The sequence below is a fragment of the Rhinopithecus bieti genome, unplaced genomic scaffold (genome assembly GCF_001698545.2).
Source record: "Rhinopithecus bieti isolate Rb0 unplaced genomic scaffold, ASM169854v2 scaffold_6944, whole genome shotgun sequence".
Classification (NCBI taxonomy): domain Eukaryota; kingdom Metazoa; phylum Chordata; class Mammalia; order Primates; family Cercopithecidae; genus Rhinopithecus; species Rhinopithecus bieti.
This window is the reverse complement of record NW_016805767.1, coordinates 450902-469454: the sequence shown is the minus strand read 5'-3', so window position 1 is coordinate 469454 and position 18553 is coordinate 450902. Positions and strand designations below refer to the sequence as shown.

The 18553-nt window shown below is 38.6% G+C and overlaps 1 protein-coding gene across 8 annotated transcripts in view; it reads right to left on the bottom strand.

Annotated features, from left to right (window-relative positions):
• Positions 1-3572: 3572 nt before the first annotated feature.
• Positions 3573-18553, bottom strand: part of MATCAP2 (microtubule associated tyrosine carboxypeptidase 2) — a 62964-nt gene continuing 47983 nt past the window's right edge. For 4 of the 8 annotated variants that reach the window (XM_017873707.1, XM_017873709.1, XM_017873712.1 and 1 more), the window contains 5 exons: positions 11298-11441; positions 10152-10284; positions 8975-9280; positions 6122-6219; positions 3692-3881 (listed from right to left, as the gene is read on the bottom strand). In XM_017873707.1, coding sequence (XP_017729196.1) covers positions 3723-3881; positions 6122-6219; positions 8975-9280; positions 10152-10284; positions 11298-11441 — 840 coding nt within the window. In that variant the 3' untranslated portion in view covers positions 3692-3722. Of the gene's footprint in view, positions 3882-6121; positions 6220-8974; positions 9281-10151; positions 10285-11297; positions 11442-18553 lie in introns of all 8 variants that reach the window. The other 4 variants (XM_017873708.1, XM_017873710.1, XM_017873711.1 and 1 more) reach the window with 2 other exon arrangements.

Below are 18553 nucleotides of genomic sequence, written 5' to 3'. Positions count from 1 at the left end.
TTAAAATTAATACAATCTTCAACTATTCTCCTAAGTACTGTCGCTATAATTTTCAGTTCATTAAAACTTTTTATTTTAGGGAAAAAAACTGACTTTACTGCTATTTTTGGAAAAAGAATTAATAAACTTTCATTAAATATTCAATCTCAACTTTTAAAGCTTAAAGCTCTTTATTTCTGCTAATCTGAAACTACTTTTGGTTCACTGCTAACTTTTAAAATATCTTAATCAATGTGATTTAAGGTCATTTTGTCTGCAGAGTGCTCATGTTTTCATCTTTATACCAAAGCAGTAAGGCAAAAAGCAGTTCCTTTTCCAAATCAGACAAAGAGAAAATATTCATCCATTTTAAAAGTCAGGAACTAGAACCACTGCAAATGATCCTACCAATAGGAAATTAAGGCTGCTGTGATTTTCCTTTATATTTAAACCATAAAGTAAAATTAGCAGTGCTATTCCCTGTGAAAGTTGAATTTATAACCTTTGGGCTGGAATCACAGGACATAAATATTGCCATTTCTGTTTATACTTCTAGACACTGTTTTCACAATCACTTTTGATAAGTTTTAAGATGAAATTAGAAGACACTACACAATGCTGAGAAAGTGCATGACTCTGCTACAAGGAGATACATGCTAGAGGTGTAAGAGCAGATTCTAGTGTTTGGTGAGCATTGGCACAGTCTGCCCCAGCCTGGCACACAGATGTACAGGACACACGCTACCCAGCATGGCACGTAGTTGGGGAGCAGGGGCTAAGGCCTGTCAATGCTCCAAAGTGTCTGGCCCTCTAGTGCTAAAAGCAAGATTCATGGTTTTGCAAGAACCTTTGGGCACCAGCTAGAGTATATCCTGTTTGCTGCAACATTCTTCTTTGAGGCAAGTCCTTCTAGATATGTGGAAGAGAAAAATCATGTAACCTCTCCTGCAAAAGATTTCCCAAAATCATTTTCTAGCATGAATGTGAACCAGGCTTCACAGTATATATCTACCAGTATTAGCACCATTATTTTAGCCTGCACTGAGGTAAAGATAAACTCTCAGACAGCTTTGGGTAGAAATTACAGCAGCAATCTTGAGTGGGGTGTTTACAGCAGCATTCTTTCTGATCATTAAGTTGTACGAAGAACCATTTGAATCCAGGTATATATATCCAAGTATATACTGAAGCTGATAAAATACAAAGGTAGGTTAACAGGAAAAATACAGCAAAACAGAACTCTCATTTTTAAATTTAAACTATGTCATTACTGGGTTGATGAAGTCAAAGATTTGATAAAATATACTGAACGAATAGCACAAAGCTGGCTTTATAAACCATCAACACCCAGAGATTTCATTTTTCAGAGCATGGTCAAGTTTACTGTAGGTGCTACCCAGTCAACACCCAGAGCCTACATTTAACCAGGTCAGTCTATTTGTCCTCTGCTTGTTACACGTTCTGTTTAATAAAAAAGGTGAGTAGCCCTTCCCCAGTTATTTTATTTGTGTAGAAAACCTCTCTGGAATTTCTACTTATCATTTTTATAAAGGACGCAGTGGAAAAGACGTTAAAACTCTGTAAAAAATTTAAAAGGGCACAATATGTTTCAGTAAATGAAAATGTAGTTAAGAGATAAGTGGACAAAAAGAGGTGATTCTCTAATTTAGTTCCTATAAGCTGATAAGGTGAAATAATAATGTTAAAACACTTAATGAAAAATTTTCAAATTGCTTTTCCTCTCCCTTTAAATTTCCTTAACATATAAAAAAAGGAAGCTTAGATATAGCTAGCTTTTTGGAGCAACACAAAACTAATTTTTCAAAGGAGAATAATTACCATTATTTATCAAATAAAATATAACTTTGGAGTCTGAACAGCAATGGAATTCAGCCAGTCCCCAGTTGGAGCTGACCTCCATATTTAGGCAGAAGCACTAGGCCAGTGCTTACTGCTCAGGCAGAAGTTTATCATGCAATTTGACCAAGAGTCTTCAAAAATGCTCAGCAGTAGTATTTTCATCTGACCCTGTCGAGATTCAGAAAATAGGAGTAACTTCCCCCTGCAGCCTATAGAAACATTTTAGGGAAATAGTTTAAGATTTGTACTTAACCTAAAAATTCCGCTGAATACTGAAGACCCTTCTTCAGAAAACACAAGCAGTCATTCTTCTTTTATAAATCTTCTGGTGCTAACTGCACCTAACTGGTAATATACATGGAGGCACAGCTTAGCTATGTTTGCCAGAACGCTAATTACTATATAAGATCTTTCAGTTCCCTGTCAGTCAGTTCATTCACTTCCATGATCTTCTCTAAGTGTTCCATATATCGGCCGTGGTCCTGCAGGAAGTGAGGGACCCTCATGTTTTCGGTAACTGCCAATCCTTTTAAGCGATCCACATCTTCGTAAGAAACCTGAAGAAAGGAAGATGAGTTAATTTAAAAATGTAACTACAATGTACATTTTAAGGATGAATTTCTTCCCTGGGCCTTAAATGAAAGTATACAGATCATGTGTCAAATTATTTTAATAGCTGCAAAATAACAAAAATCAGTGACTTACATTTTCTTCACTGTGTTAAATAATAATGTATTTCTCTGCCCCTTATACAATGACCATATTAAAAGAGTATTATTATTATTTTTTTCCTGAGATGAAGTTTCATTCTTGTTGCCCAGGCTGGAGTGCAGTGGCATGATCTTGGCTCCTTGCAATCTCCGCTTCCCGGGTTCAGGCAATTCTCCTGCCTCAGCCTCCTGAGTAGCTGGGATTACAGGCACTCGCCATCACACCTGGCTACTTTTTTGTATTTTTAGTAGAGATGACGTTTCATTAGCCAGGCTGGTCTCGAACTCCTGACCTCAGGTGATCCACCCACCCTGGCCTCCCAAAGTGCTGGGATTATAAGTGTGAGCCACCACACCCGGCCTAGAAGATTATTTTAAAAAGTTAAATTTGATTTAATACTCTACCTTGAACCTACTCAGTTTGTCTAAAAATTAGACAACTATACTTAATATATTTGTGTGTGAGAGAGACTCTTAAACCAAACAAGTCTTCTGGCTAAATTGAAATAAAAGAATCAAGAAAATAACTAGAATATAAATGACATATTATTAAATTAGAAAAATCAGCACAATTATACAGCTAATTTTTCTAATTTTTCTATTTTTGTTTCAATTAAAAGGAAACAAGACTTCATTAGAGAAATAGCTCATCNCTTTTCCTCTCCCTTTAAATTTCCTTAACATATAAAAAAAGGAAGCTTAGATATAGCTAGCTTTTGGAGCAACACAAAACTAATTTTCAAAGGAGAATAATTACCATTATTTATCAAATAAAATATAACTTTGGAGTCTGAACAGCAATGGAATTCAGCCAGTCCCCAGTTGGAGCTGACCTCCATATTTAGGCAGAAGCACTAGGCCAGTGCTTACTGCTCAGGCAGAAGTTTATCATGCAATTTGACCAAGAGTCTTCAAAATGCTCAGCAGTAGTATTTTCATCTGACCCTGTCGAGATTCAGAAAATAGGAGTAACTTCCCCTGCAGCCTATAGAAACATTTTAGGGAAATAGTTTAAGATTTGTACTTAACCTAAAATTCCGCTGAATACTGAAGACCCTTCTTCAGAAAACACAAGCAGTCATTCTTCTTTTATAAATCTTCTGGTGCTAACTGCACCTAACTGGTAATATACATGGAGGCACAGCTTAGCTATGTTTGCCAGAACGCTAATTACTATATAAGATCTTTCAGTTCCCTGTCAGTCAGTTCATTCACTTCCATGATCTTCTCTAAGTGTTCCATATATCGGCCGTGGTCCTGCAGGAAGTGAGGGACCCTCATGTTTTCGGTAACTGCCAATCCTTTTAAGCGATCCACATCTTCGTAAGAAACCTGAAGAAAGGAAGATGAGTTAATTTAAAATGTAACTACAATGTACATTTTAAGGATGAATTTCTTCCCTGGGCCTTAAATGAAAGTATACAGATCATGTGTCAAATTATTTTAATAGCTGCAAAATAACAAAATCAGTGACTTACATTTTCTTCACTGTGTTAAATAATAATGTATTTCTCTGCCCCTTATACAATGACCATATTAAAAGAGTATTATTATTATTTTTTTCCTGAGATGAAGTTTCATTCTTGTTGCCCAGGCTGGAGTGCAGTGGCATGATCTTGGCTCCTTGCAATCTCCGCTTCCCGGGTTCAGGCAATTCTCCTGCCTCAGCCTCCTGAGTAGCTGGGATTACAGGCACTCGCCATCACACCTGGCTACTTTTTTGTATTTTAGTAGAGATGACGTTTCATTAGCCAGGCTGGTCTCGAACTCCTGACCTCAGGTGATCCACCCACCCTGGCCTCCCAAAGTGCTGGGATTATAAGTGTGAGCCACCACACCCGGCCTAGAAGATTATTTTAAAAGTTAAATTTGATTTAATACTCTACCTTGAACCTACTCAGTTTGTCTAAAATTAGACAACTATACTTAATATATTTGTGTGTGAGAGAGACTCTTAAACCAAACAAGTCTTCTGGCTAAATTGAAATAAAAGAATCAAGAAAATAACTAGAATATAAATGACATATTATTAAATTAGAAAATCAGCACAATTATACAGCTAATTTTCTAATTTTCTATTTTGTTTCAATTAAAAGGAAACAAGACTTCATTAGAGAAATAGCTCATCTTCATTAGAGATTTGGGTAGGAAAAGTACAAACTGTGCCCAGACATTTTACTGTGTCAGAAAACATGGAGACATGTTTAAGACACAGGTGCAACCATGAAAAAGTTGAATAAAAAAAATTAAGTGCAGTTAAGTCCACAATAATACTACAAAAACGGGAAGTGACAAAGAAATATAAAAGAATTAGAAGATCTGTATTTTGTTACCACCAGTGTAATAACTGATTTGGGAAAAGATCATCAAGGGTTATTAGGGAATAGTCCATTCATAAATATCACCCCAAAGACTATTTACTAATGGGGGAAAGGTACTTTTACAATGGGGAGATCTGGTGGTCACTAACTTAACCCAGGTGATCAAACACCCAGATGGTCAAATGGAGCAAAATGGCACATACTTTCTAATGGGATACAATGTGAAATACACATCACTTATGCAGTATTCTTGGCAAAAAATGTTTAACCTGAATCTCATCAGAAGGAAACAATCTGATAATCCATATTGTAGGAAATCTCAAGAGAACTGTGCCAATCTTTTTTTCTTTTTTCTTTTTTTTTGAGACAGGGTCTGGCTCTCTCTCCCAAGCTGGAGTGCAGTGGTACGATCATGGCTCACTGCAGCCTCGACCTCCTGGGCTTAAGTGATCCTCCCACCTCAGCTTCCTGAGTAGCTGGGACTAAGTGTATGCCACCATGCCCGGCTACTTTTTAAAATTTTTTATAAAGACAGGGTTTCCCCATGTTGCCCAGGCTGCTCTCAAACTCCTGGCCTCAAGTGATCCTCCTGCCTCAGCCTCCCACCTCAGCCTCCCAAAGTGTTGGGATTGTGGGCGTGAGCCACATTGCCCAGCCCGAGTCTTAACAATGTCATGAAAAAAACAGAAAGAATGAGGCAAGGGGAGATTAAAAGAGATAAAAGATTATAACCAAATGCAATGTATAAATCTCGATTGGATCTTAGATCACAAAAAAGGAGCCACAAAGGACATTTTGGAGGCACTTTGGAAAATTTGAAGTGGACTATATTTTAGATGTTATATTTAATCAATAATACATTTCTTAAACAAAATCGTATAGTAATGTCAGAAAATATTCTGTTCTTAGGAGATATTACGGGGGGAAGTGTTATAGGTGCAGCTTACTTCAAAATGCTTTTACAGTTTTCAGAAAATGCTTTTAGAAAATATGTATACAGAAATAAAATAAAATAAAACAATATATATTCCTAAATTTCCTATTCCTTTATCTCTTATTGACCCAAAAGAAATTTTATAATTTGGTTCTATTACAGAACCAGATTTCTTCCCTCTTGATATGACATAAAGAAAAGTTGTTCTGACAATAAAGTAAAAATACTGTGAAGCTAAGTCTTATTTAATGCTAAGCTCAAGTGAGGGGAATGCTGATCTGGTGTGTTCCGGGATATGCGCCATGGCTTCTACTCACCTTCCCGAGGGCAGTCAGCAGATGAAAGTCTATGGTATCTCTGTATCGAAGGATTTGAAGAATTCCATCCAAGTATACCTGGTCTTTACTAAAACACCCTGGAGGAACCAGAATAGTGTTTACTTTCTAATGTTTAGAAAAATTACTAAGTAATTAGATATCAACCCGTTCCATTTACTGTAGGAATCAGTCCTGCATTAAAAATATTCTAGTTTGTCAACATTTATTTTATTTTATTTAACTATCCTCATTACATAAAATGTCAGGTCTTAAGAAGTGCCAAGATGGTATACAGACTAGAACCTTAAGAATTCCTTCTCCTCACACATCCTCCCCATTATTAAAATAACAATTCTTTCCTCATTATAAATAGAGACTGGTAATTTCAAATATATGACTCTTATAAATATGATTATCCCACCTTCCCCTACTCCCACCATTCAGTCATAACTCCCATTGTGCACTGACGGCATCTGAGTGGGGAGACCTGAGCCGGATAGTTTTAGAGCAGGTACATCACAATAAAGGTAGTGGAGAGATGTAGGATTTTAGAAACTCCTAGTATTTAGAATATTAATAATCTTTCCTCTCCATTAAACAAAAGCAAACTATGGTTTTAAAGCATAAATTTTGACATTGGTTCCTCTCTATGTAAACAAGAACTAGAACTAGATTTTGGAGAGCATGTAGGTTTAAAAATAGAAAAAAAATGGATAAAGACATGAAAAGTAGAACATTTCATGAGATCTGAACCTAGTTAGAAAAGGATATTCTGTTTACACAGTAAACCTTTTTCCCATCCTGACACAATTTGTGCAATTTAAAAAAATTTTTTTGCTCTATTAATTAAAATTCTACCACATGGAGTCATATATTAAGAGATTATTGTTAATTTGGTTAGGTATGCTAATAGCAAGAGGATGATTTAAAAAATTGTCCTAATCAGAAATATTTATGGGTAAAAGGACATGATGTTGGAATTGGCTTTAAAATACTATAGGAAACAAATTTGGAAGAATAGACGACCACAGTTAGACAATGTTGATAATAGCTATAATCAGGTAATATATTACTGGAGTTCAGCATATTAATCATTCTTTTGTATACATTTGAAATTTTCCATAATAAAACATGAAAAACACAAAAGTATGTGAAAAAAAAGAAAAAAGGGACTAGTCTAAAAGTGACGAGCCTCCACAGGGTGGGTATCAAAGGCAACATGGAAGACCTGTGCATCTGGGTACAGAGTACTAAAATCCAGGCAAAGGAATCTAAAAAGAACACTCAAAAATGCCCTTGAAAAAAGAGTACGATTTAAGAAACATTTGTTTAAAAGTCATTTTGAATTTCAGGTTAGTTCAGTATATCAAGAAATTTTCTTCTAAGAGTATTGAGAAGAGTATTCTAAGAAATGGCAGACAAGTTGCTTATCTGAAATCCTGCCTGGAATTGGCTATGCATATATGAAAGACAGAGAGAGATGTCCCTCTCTTTCTTGCTTGCTAGCTTGCCTGCTCCTGGCTCTAAGGCACTACGCTGTCATACGAATGCAACACTAGTATGAAATGTTAATGTGGGCTGTGCTAGCAACATAACCATCACTACTTTGAGTAAGTATTTACCAAGCTCCAAATAGTTTAAGAACACTCTTAGGCCGGGCATGGTGGCTCATGCTTATAGTCCCAGCACTTTGGGACACCAAGGTGGCTGGATCACCTGAAGTCAGAAGTTCAAGACCAGCCTGGCCAACAGGGCGAAACCCTGTCCCTACTGAAAATACAAAATTAGCTGGGCATATTGGTGCATGCCTTCAGTCCTAGCTACTTGGGAGGTTGAGGCAGGAGAATCACCTGAACCCAGAAGGCAGAGGTTGCAGTGAGCTGAGATCATACCATTGCACTCCAGCCTGGGTGATAAGAGTGAAACTCTGTCTCAAAAAAAAAAAAAAGCAGAGACTGCCTCTCTAGATTCCGCCTCTCTGGGCAGGGCATCTCTGAAAGAAAGGCAGCAGCCCCAGTAAGGGGCTTATAAATTAAATTCCCATCTCCCTGGGACAGAGCACCTGGGGGAAAGGGCGGCAGTAGGCGCAGCTTCAGCAGACTTAAACGTTCCTGCCTGCCGGCTCTGAAGACAACAGCGGATCTCCCAGCACAGCGCTTGAGCTTTGCTAAGGGACAGACTGCCCCACAGCAATAAAATGATCAAAATACTGATACATGCTACAACACGAATGAATTTTGAAAACATCATCCTAACTGAAAGACGCCCACCACAAAGAATCACATATTAGATAATTCTATTTATATGAAATGTTCAAAATAGGTAAATCTAGAGATGAAAAGAGCACCAAAAGCAGTTGCTTAGAACCGGACACAGGGGAGGAAATGGGGGAATGAATGCTAATGGGTATGAGTTTCTTTTGGGGTAATGAAAACATTCTGGAATTAGACAATAGTAATGGTTGCACAACTCTGAACATTCTAACAATCACTGAACTCTACATTTTAAATGGGTAAATTGTATGGCATGTGAATTATATCTCAGTATAGCTGTTTTTAAAAAGTCAAAGACAGAGAAAGCAAAAATAGCAAAATGTTAACAATAGGTAAATACAGATGAAGGGTAGATGGGTGTTCATTCTACCATTCTTTCCATATTCTATAGTTCTGAGATTTTTCAAAATTGAACTGGGTAAAAATGATGCTAAGAAAATGCTGTTTAGGAAAACCAGTTCTGACCTCAGGTAACCAAGGTTTAATTTTTTTAAGTAAGTGAATTTTGTGATTCAGGGATTACAAAATCACTAGACAACTAGTCAGTAAGTCAGAAAACCTGCAGTTAAAGGACACCCACCTGGTTGGGAAGTATCAGTCCATCCCCTCTTGGCCCGTACACAATAATCCCATCTTGTATTGGGGTCCTTGACAAACCTGCCAATATCTCTGAAGAGTTCACAAAAAGACATTTGGCTGGCTCGATAAACAGTGTAGTAGAGGAGGGCAGCCCTCCACAAAAAGGGGTCTTTTCTAAACAGAACACTGTGAATGCTTGCTAGTCCTTCCTCTGTGGGATTATTTGGCTTTAGCTCATGTTTTTTACGTCCAGTCCAACTGTTCCATGGCTGCTGGAGGTTGTTAATACCTCGAAAATAATGTGTACCTATGGAGAAGAAAAGTTACATGAATAAGAAGAAATGCCATTCTTGTTTTAATTCTTCCCCCAAAGACAGATTCCATCAACAATTCTAAAACCAGCCGGGCGCGGTGGCTCATGCCTGTAATCCCAGCACTTTGGAAGGCTGAGGCGGGCAGACCACTTGAGTTTAGGAGTTTGAGACCAGCATGGGCAACAAGGTGAAACATGTCTACCAGAAATACAAAAAATTAGCCGGGTGTGGTGGTGTGCACCTGTGGTCCCGGCTACTTAGGAGGCTGGGGGAAGAGGATCACTTAAGCCTGGGAGGCAGAGGCTGCAGTGAGCTGAGATCCTGCCACTGTGCTCAAGAGCGGGCAACAGACCGAGATCCCATCTCAAAAAACAAACAAACAAACAAACTCTAAAACCAAATTAATGTGTGCCTACAAATCAAAACAAAGTAGAAAATGACCTGATCCTAACATCTCTTGGGTGTGAAGGAGTACACTGCCTTCAAAAGGATCACGTCTTAAGAGAGGAGGTATCACCTTTATAACAATTTACTTTTTTAAAGAGAAGAATCAGACTTGATATTTGAAAAGAACCTCAAAGATACCTTAATTCAACCCCCTCAGTTTAATGCAGGGGAAATCCAGAGCAGTTAAATGACTTTCCAGGTTCAATACACCTAAACACTTCCCTTAAAAAATCTAATTTGAAATGAGACATAAATACATTAGCTTCAGTCCAAGTGAAGCTCATGACTTTTTGCTAAATTTTCTTCTACTAAGAAAATAAAATAAATACTACTAAGAAAAAACTCATTCTAAAAGAACATTTCTTTAGAGCTATTTCCTGATATTACAAATAAACAAATGGAAAGGATTGCCCCTACCTATTTCATGCCTCAGCATTCCCTCCAGCCAATGCTCACGTGCAGTGCACACATTGATAGTCAGAGTTGGACATCCATTTACTACTGTCATTGACGCTCGGGAAAGCAGGTCCTCAGTGAGATGAACTACAATCTAAGGGGCAAGAGAAAAAGTAAACAGACTAAAACATGGGCAAGAGAAAAAGTAAACAGACATAAAACATAACATAAAGGTAAGGGGAGAAGCTTTCACAGAAAACAATGGGCCTATAAATTAACACTGTTTTTTGTTTATAACCACCTTAAATCTCCCAGAAACCAAGATGGAATGTGCAGCCAAATCACCTGTGACCCTTCTAATTTTGACCCTTTGGGAACTCAAGAACCTTCCCTGAGTTTAAGGGAAAGTAGATGGCTGTGCTGAGGAAGACACGAAGGACTTAAAATTGTACCTCTGAGATGTCGTAAATATGCTCCCTGGCTAAACTGATGCAGACGAAGATACGGGTGCCAGAATCCAGCTCATTGCCAGTGCCAAGGCTTTGAGACTGACCACTAAGAAGACTAATAAGAGAGGCTTCTGGGGCAAAGCTCTTCATTAGCAATTTTCATAAACTAATTCATCTAATCCCACAAGTTATATAGAAATGGCAGTAAGAAGAAAAACAAAAAGGCACTGAACACATCAAAACAATTCAATGCAACAGGAACTTAAGACTTATAGTCTTTAGTAAGAAATCTGGGGGACTAATTTAATGAGTAAAATAGGGTTGGGAAAACAAAATCTACAGAAAAGAACGACGACTAGGCTGGGCGCAGTGGCTTCATGCCTGTAATCCCAGCACTCTGAAAGGCCGAGGCAGGCGGATGACCTGAGGTCAGGAGTTCAGGACCAGCCTGGCCAACATGGCAAAAACCCTGTGTCTACTAAAAATACAAAAATGAGTTGGGTGTGGTGGCTGGTGCCTGTAATCCCAGCTACTAGGGAGGCTGAGGCAGGAGAATCACTTGCACCCGGGAAGCAGAAGTTGCAGTGAGCCAAGATTCACCACTGCACTCCAGTCTGGGCGACAGAGAGACACTCCATCTCAAAAAATAAAATAATAAAATAAAATAAACTACAACTGTCACTGACAGTAACTCCTCATGTTTACTCGCAATTCATACCTCCCCTAGGCAGCCTTCCTTCATCATGTACTTCCTAACGTGACTCCAGATTCGAGTTTTAGAGAGCAAGCTACCACCAGTGGCTTGTTCAAATTTTTCATAACTTCCGTATTTTTGTAAAGTCAGTTCCATAATATTGATAGACTGTAAAAGAAAGAGATAATGAAAGTAAACAGCCTCATATTACTTTGAGATGTCATAAGCTAGCTATGTTATTTATTGTGACCTATTCTAGGCTTATTGATTTCCAAATTAAACCGCAACTGCAGTGCCAAACTTTTCTAATCCTAAACAACTTCCACTCATTTTCACAAATTTGTACAAATGCCTGTACACCTTAGCAATATGAACTCTTCCCCTGTGTTCGTTTCTCCTTAACATGCTGACGGAGGGCTCAAGGACTGCGTATTTCAAGTGCTAACATCTGATAGGCCGAGAAGCTGGGGAGAGGGACTCCTGACTTCTCTAAGATAATTTGGTGGTTTGGCAGGAGAACTCAGAGTGGAAGGTATGTCTTCACACAAGTCAATAGATTACCATTGCCCTTTGAATGAAAAAAAATTTCAAAATTTTAAGAACACACATAAGAATCAGTCTGACCCTAAAACTATCGAAATAAAATTTAAAAAAATTTTTTTAAAAGAATCAGCCAGGCGTGGTGGCTCATGCCTTTAATCCCAGCACTTTGGGAGGCTGAGGCAGGCTAATCACTTGAGGCCAGGAGTCTGAGACCAGCCTGGTCCACGTGGTGAAACCGTGTCTTTACTAAAAATAGAAAAAATTAGCCAGACATGGTGGCACAAGCTTGTAATCCCAGCTACTTCGGAGGCTGAAGCAAAAGAATCCTTACACAACCCAGGAAGCGGAGGTGGTGGTGAGCTGAGATCGCGCCACTACACTCCAGCCTAGGCAACAAGAGCAAAACTCCATCTCAAAAAAAAAAAAAAAAAAATCAACCAGTCTTCTGCAACAATCTGTCTATTTTCCTGGGCTACTCTTTGGCAGAAAACAAATTCTCAACATTAATAAAAATACTTCTATCTTTCTATCTTTCAGTCAGGGCAGAATATTATCTACTTTTCATTCTTCATAAATTTTTGCAGCAAAGGAATAAGAAAGTTGAGATATTTTTTCACATATGCACAAATTAACACACATGAAGAATGGAGAACTAAAAATAACTGCTAAGGAATCACAAATTATCAGTATCTATGGCAAAGTCATAGAAAGGAAAACCTAAGGAAAAGGAAAATTGCTTTTCAAAGGCCTTTTGGGAAAAAAAGCTAGCAAATTCAACTCTATCTTACATGAATTGTGTAAGAACCTAGGGAATTCATATACATGTCATATAAAGTCTATAGTTTCTCAACTGTCAGACTAGTAAAGAGATTACATGTACAAGCTCTGGAGTTGATGCCATGGCTCTGTCCTCTTCTGGCTGTGTATCATGAGCAAGTCACTAAACTTGTTTATTATTATTGTTGTTGTTATTATTAGACTAGCCCAGTATAGCAGTGAGAAAAGGGAAAAGAGTAGAGCAAGGAGTTTGATCTGTAACTGATGTGAACAATCAATTGAGATAACTCACTACCTTCTGACTGGCCTCAGCCTCCTGATTTGTAAATGAGAATAACAATAATAACATCTACTTCATGGTTTTATTGAGAAAATTTAGTTAACCTTTGTAAAGCATGGTGTCTGTGGCACAGTAAGCAGTCAATAATACATATTAACTATTATATCATCATTGGTATGTTACCACTGAGGACTAAACTCTGATCTTTGTTTTCCTCTCTTGCCCAAATTCCTATGTAAAGGGCCTGCAGGCTCATGCCCTTTAAACCATAAAATCTCATCAGATAGGTCTTATTCAACCCTATATAGTGTGGCTTACTTTCCAACCTGACTCTGGCATAACGTCACATAGGGACTGATAAAGAAGGAAATAAAAATATTTTACCCCAAAATACGTTTCTTTGCCATATTTTGAAATGGCCCTGGCAAAGCTCTTTCGTGGGGGTAAAATCTGCATCTGTTGAATCTCTACAACATAACTAGATCTTTCTCTTTCCAGACCCTCCCAGTCCTGAAGAGACTGAGAGTCTAGCACCTTTTTAATGTATTTATTTATTTTTATTTCTTTGGATACAGTATCTTGCTCTGTCACCTAGGCTGGAGCACAGTGGTGCGATCATGGCTCACTGTAGCCTCAACCTCCTGGCTTCAAGGGATCCTCCCATCTCAGTCTCCCGAGTAGCTGGGACAACAGACATACACCACTGTGTTGGCTAGTTTTTACGATTTTTTGTGGAGACAGTCTTGCTATGGTACCCAGGTTGGTCAATTCCTGGCCTCAAACGATCCTCCCAAAATGCTGGGATTACAGGTATGAATCACCATGCCCAGTCTCTCTAGCACCTTTTATTTTTATTTTTAATTAAAAAAAAATAGAGACAAGGTCTCACTATGTTGCCCAGGCTAGCCTTGAACTCAAGGTCAAGTGATCCTCCCATCTCAGCCTCCCAAAATGCTAGGATGACATGTTTTAAAGGTTTGAATAAGAAACATTTGTCATCTATTATCTCTAATAGTGGCCACCTATGAGACTTCATCTACATAATAAGAACCTTGGTCTCTAGACTCCCTTAACCTAAACCAAACACTCCTTTCTATTGATTCCAGGTTTTCAGATAACTTTCAATCAACTGTCAATCAGAACATCTTTGAATCCACCTATAACCTGTAAGCCCCTCTTTGAGTTGCCCTATCTTTTTAGACCAAACCAATGCCTTCCTCATATGTATTGATTGAGACATAAGATGTCTCCCTAAAATGTATAAAACCAAGCTGTAACCCAGCCACCGTAGACACATGTTCTCAGGACCTCTTCAGACTGTCTCAGGCCATGGTCCTTCATATTTGTCTTAGAATAAACCTTTTTTTTTTTTTAAGTATTTTTACAGAGTTTGTCAACACTGTTCTCTATAAATACCACCACTGTAGATAATATGCCTGACACAAAAATTACAAAAAAAGCTCACATACTGCAAGTCATAATTCAACATATATATCACTAAATGAAAAATATACATTACTAATAAACTAGGCATGTATCATTAACTTATCACAGTAAGAAATGGCCTCAATAGGCTTTGCCTGGCTTCTGGTCCCAAAACTGTTACTGAAAGCCTTGCTATTCAAAGTATAGTCGGAAGGCCAGCAGCACTGGCATGGCATGGGAACTGGTGACAAATGCAGAATTTTGGCCCCTTACCACCTTCATGCCTATTCAGAATCTGCATTTTAACAAGATCCCCAGGTGATTCAAGTGCATGTAAAAATGTGAGAGGAATTTCAGAGAAGAGCAAATACAGGTGCTCCAGAAACTGATTAATTTGTATGACAACTAGGACAATTAAAGGCAAAATTAGCATATAATTAAAAACCCATTTTAGCAGATTAGCAAAGATACTTTGCATACGCCAACCTAATAGTCACCAGTTATCTATGTATCAGAGTGAGAAGAATGTGAGAAATGTGGCCTGAAGAATTGCAGAAGAGAAGTGGTACCTTATATTAATATACTGAACTGCGAAGACTTAAAAATGGTTAAAAATTATTTATCTCTAAGAAGTATTAGTATTATGATTTCTGCTTATAGTTTTTTTTTTTCCGCCTTGAAACGGAGTCTTGCTCTGTCGCCAGGCTGAGGTGCAGTGGTGCAATCTCGGCTCGCTGCAGCCTGCACCTTCCAGGTGTTGTCCAGGCTGTTCTCAAACTCCTGAGTGATTATCCTGCCTCAGCCTCCTGAGTAGCTGGGATTACAGGCATCTGCCATCATGCCCGGCTAATTTTTGTATTTTTTAATAGAGACGAGGTTTCACCACCTTAGCCAGTCTGGTCTCGAACTCCTGGCCTCAAGTGATCCACCCGCCTCAACCTCCTAAAGTTAGTGCTGGGATTATAGGTGTAAGCCACTGCGCCTGGCCTGCTTATAGGTCTTTTAAAGTATGTACTTAATTTCAGATAAAATTATAATAGCTTTTCTAAGGCATATCCTTACTCGGTAGGAAAATATGGTTATCTGGTTATTTCTTGTAGCAAATATAAAAGTCTAGAGAATTATGAAAAACTTAAATACAGGTGTTCCTTGTTATCACAGATCATAGAATGAGTGACTAAATCAAAGAATGAATAAAAGCAGTGGGATTTTTGTTTGCTGAAAGAGAATGCAATTCTTCTATCACAATGATACATAATAGCACATCACCTCCTTTGTTTCATCTTGACTTGCATGGCACCATCATGGTGTCAATACTTAATGGTAGCTACATCAATGTTCCTAAAAGGCAATCTTAATATTCAGCTTTTAATATTACATTATATTCAATCACTCTTCTCTGAATGCCTAGCCTTTCATTATCTTTATTCTTTTCTTTATCAGTTTTTCAACTGGTCCAACACACACAGACTTGTCAGTGATCTGCAGCATCCTTCACTGATCTTAAGAAGTAACTTCCCCCATCTGCATTATAATATCCCACAGCACAGAGATAGCGACAGTAGCTGAAATGGTGGAAATAAGTTCAAGCTTGAAGAAAGAATGGACGTTGAATGGCAATGAGTCAATCACTTCATCAGTGAGTATTTTTGTGTTACAATGATTTCTGCTTCTTTATACAACTTCTTAACTGCAGGCCACAGATATTTTGAGTCGAATCCCAATTTTGGAAAAAGGAAACAGTAGCTTTAAAAGGCACAGGGAAGCTTGGAGGAATATACTGAAAGGCTGAAGTTCATGTCTGGGAATCAGATGATTGATGGGTTGCACTGATGTTTATTATTTGTATTTTTCAGAAGTTTTAAAATTCCTCACAATATGTAATATATTAGTGCTATGATCAGAAGTAAAAATTTATTTTATTTTAAAAGGGAGAAAAAAGGTAGTTTATCCACTCCCCCTGGAGTTCAGAGAATCCATGTTTACACCACTTGAAGAATCAAATATTCGCACACCTCCACATGGGTAATACTTTTAGAGGCAATAAATTTCATGTCAAACCTCTCTCTTCTCCATTATATCATCACTTATGTTAATCAGAAAACTACATCTCCCAATATAACTCCAAAGCAAAAGAATGGGTAAGAAGAAAAAAGAGATTTGATACATTGCATTCTGGGATATATGGTTTCCTTACTTGAAGTCCTATAGCCAAAGGTAGACTCCTGATTGTAATACATCATGGGAAATGCAGGTTTTCATTTTCTGCATTGCTATAATCTGAATATTTATGCCCCACCCACATTCTTATTTTGAAATCCTAACTCCCAAGGTGAGGGTATTAGGAGGTAGGGCCTTTGGGAAGTGATTAGGTCATTAAGGTAGAACCTTCATGATTGTGATTAGTGCTCTTATAAAAGAGGCCCCGGGGCTCTTTTATTATAGTGGCTCATGCTTATAATCCCAGCACCTTGAGAGACCAAGGTGGGATGATCACCTGAGGCCAGGAGTTCAAGACAAGACCTATACAACATAGTGAGACTCTGCCTCTAAATAAAAGTGGCCCCAAAGAGCTAGCTAGCCCCTTCCACCATGTGAGGACACACAGCCTTCTAAGGTGCCTTCCATCAACTAGGAAGAGGGTTCTCATCAGACACCAGATCTGATGGTGCCTTGATTTGGGACTTCCCGGCACCAGAACCATGAGAAATAAATTCTGACATTCATAAGCTACCCAGTTTATGGTATTCTGTTATAGCAGCCCAAATGAATTTTTTGGACTAAGACATGCATTTCCTGGAAAATGGTCTAGAATTTGCCTTAGATTCCTTAAAACACTAGTTTTCAACTTTTGTTTTTAGCAGAACTTTTTTTCAGACAAAATCTCACAGAACTCCACCTTAAACTCTGTCTGTTAGAAAATATTTCAGTGTTTGTGGAAGCACTAAAACATGCAATGTTTTGGTGGAGTCTAGTTTGCAAAACACTATATAGGTCTTTTTTTTTTCTAAGATGGAGTCTCATCCTGTTGACCAGGCGGGAGCGCAATGGCTTGATCTCAGCTGACTGCAACCTCTGCCTCCTGGGTTCAAGCGATTCTCCTGCCTCAGCCTCCCAAGTAGCTGAGATTACAGGCACCTGTCACCATTCCCAGGTAATTTTTGTATTTTTAGTAGAGATGGGGTTTCACCATGTTGGTCAGGCTGGTCTTAACGCTCTTTAACCCTTGTTCTTGTAGTCATACTAAAATATTGCAGAACACCATCACATGAAAGTTTAGTAGGTCCCTAAGCTCAGGAGCCCAGACCAGGAAGCTTGAGAAATCAACTCTCAGGAAGTCAAGACTCTGAAGAGAGATGACTCCTTATGCCTGTCTTCAGACCAAAATTAAGCCTGGATCTGGTGCTTCTTAATCACGGATGACTAATTTTTTTGTTTTGGAAACAGAGACTCCCCGTCGCCCAGGCTGGAGTGCAGCGGTGCAATCCTGGCTCACTGCAACTTTCGTCTCCCAGATTCAAGCAATTATCCTGCTTCAGCCTCCTGAGTAGCTGAGACTACAGGCACACGCTGCCACGCCCATCTAATTATTTTGTATTTTAGTAGAGACGGAGTTTCACTGTGTTGCCCAGGCTGTTCTCAAACTCCTGAGCTCAGGCAATCCGCCTGCCTCGATCTCCCAAAGTGTTAGAATTACAGGCGTGAGCCACTGCGCCCAGCCACGGATGAGTAATTTTTACAAAGATACATGAGCTCTGTGAAGAACTGTGATGTTCCAAGGAAATAGGAAGCATTACCCTGAAAACTCAAATGAAGAACACACCTCTGAAAGAATATTAGGTTAAACCAGATGACACTGCCATCTTTGTAGGTCAAAATGATTAAATATGAATAATTTAAAATGGTCCAACCTAATACATTCTGCAGGAAACCAATAAAATTTTAGAAAGCAAAAGTTTCATCTTACAAATTAATAAAACCAATAATAATCTTCAAAAATTTTCTTAGAGGCCAGGCATGATAGCTCAAGCCTCCCAGCACTCTAGGAAGTCAAGGTAGGACAACTACTTGAGGCCAGGAGTTTGAGTTCAAGACCAGCCTGGTCAATATAATGAGACCCTGTAGGAGAGGAGAGGAGAGGGGAGGGAGGAGGAGAGAGGAGGGGAGGGAAGGGAAATGGAGAGGGGAGGGGAGGAGGAAAGGAAGGAAAGAAGGAAAGGAGAGAAGGAGAGAAGGAGAAAAGGAAGGAAGGAAG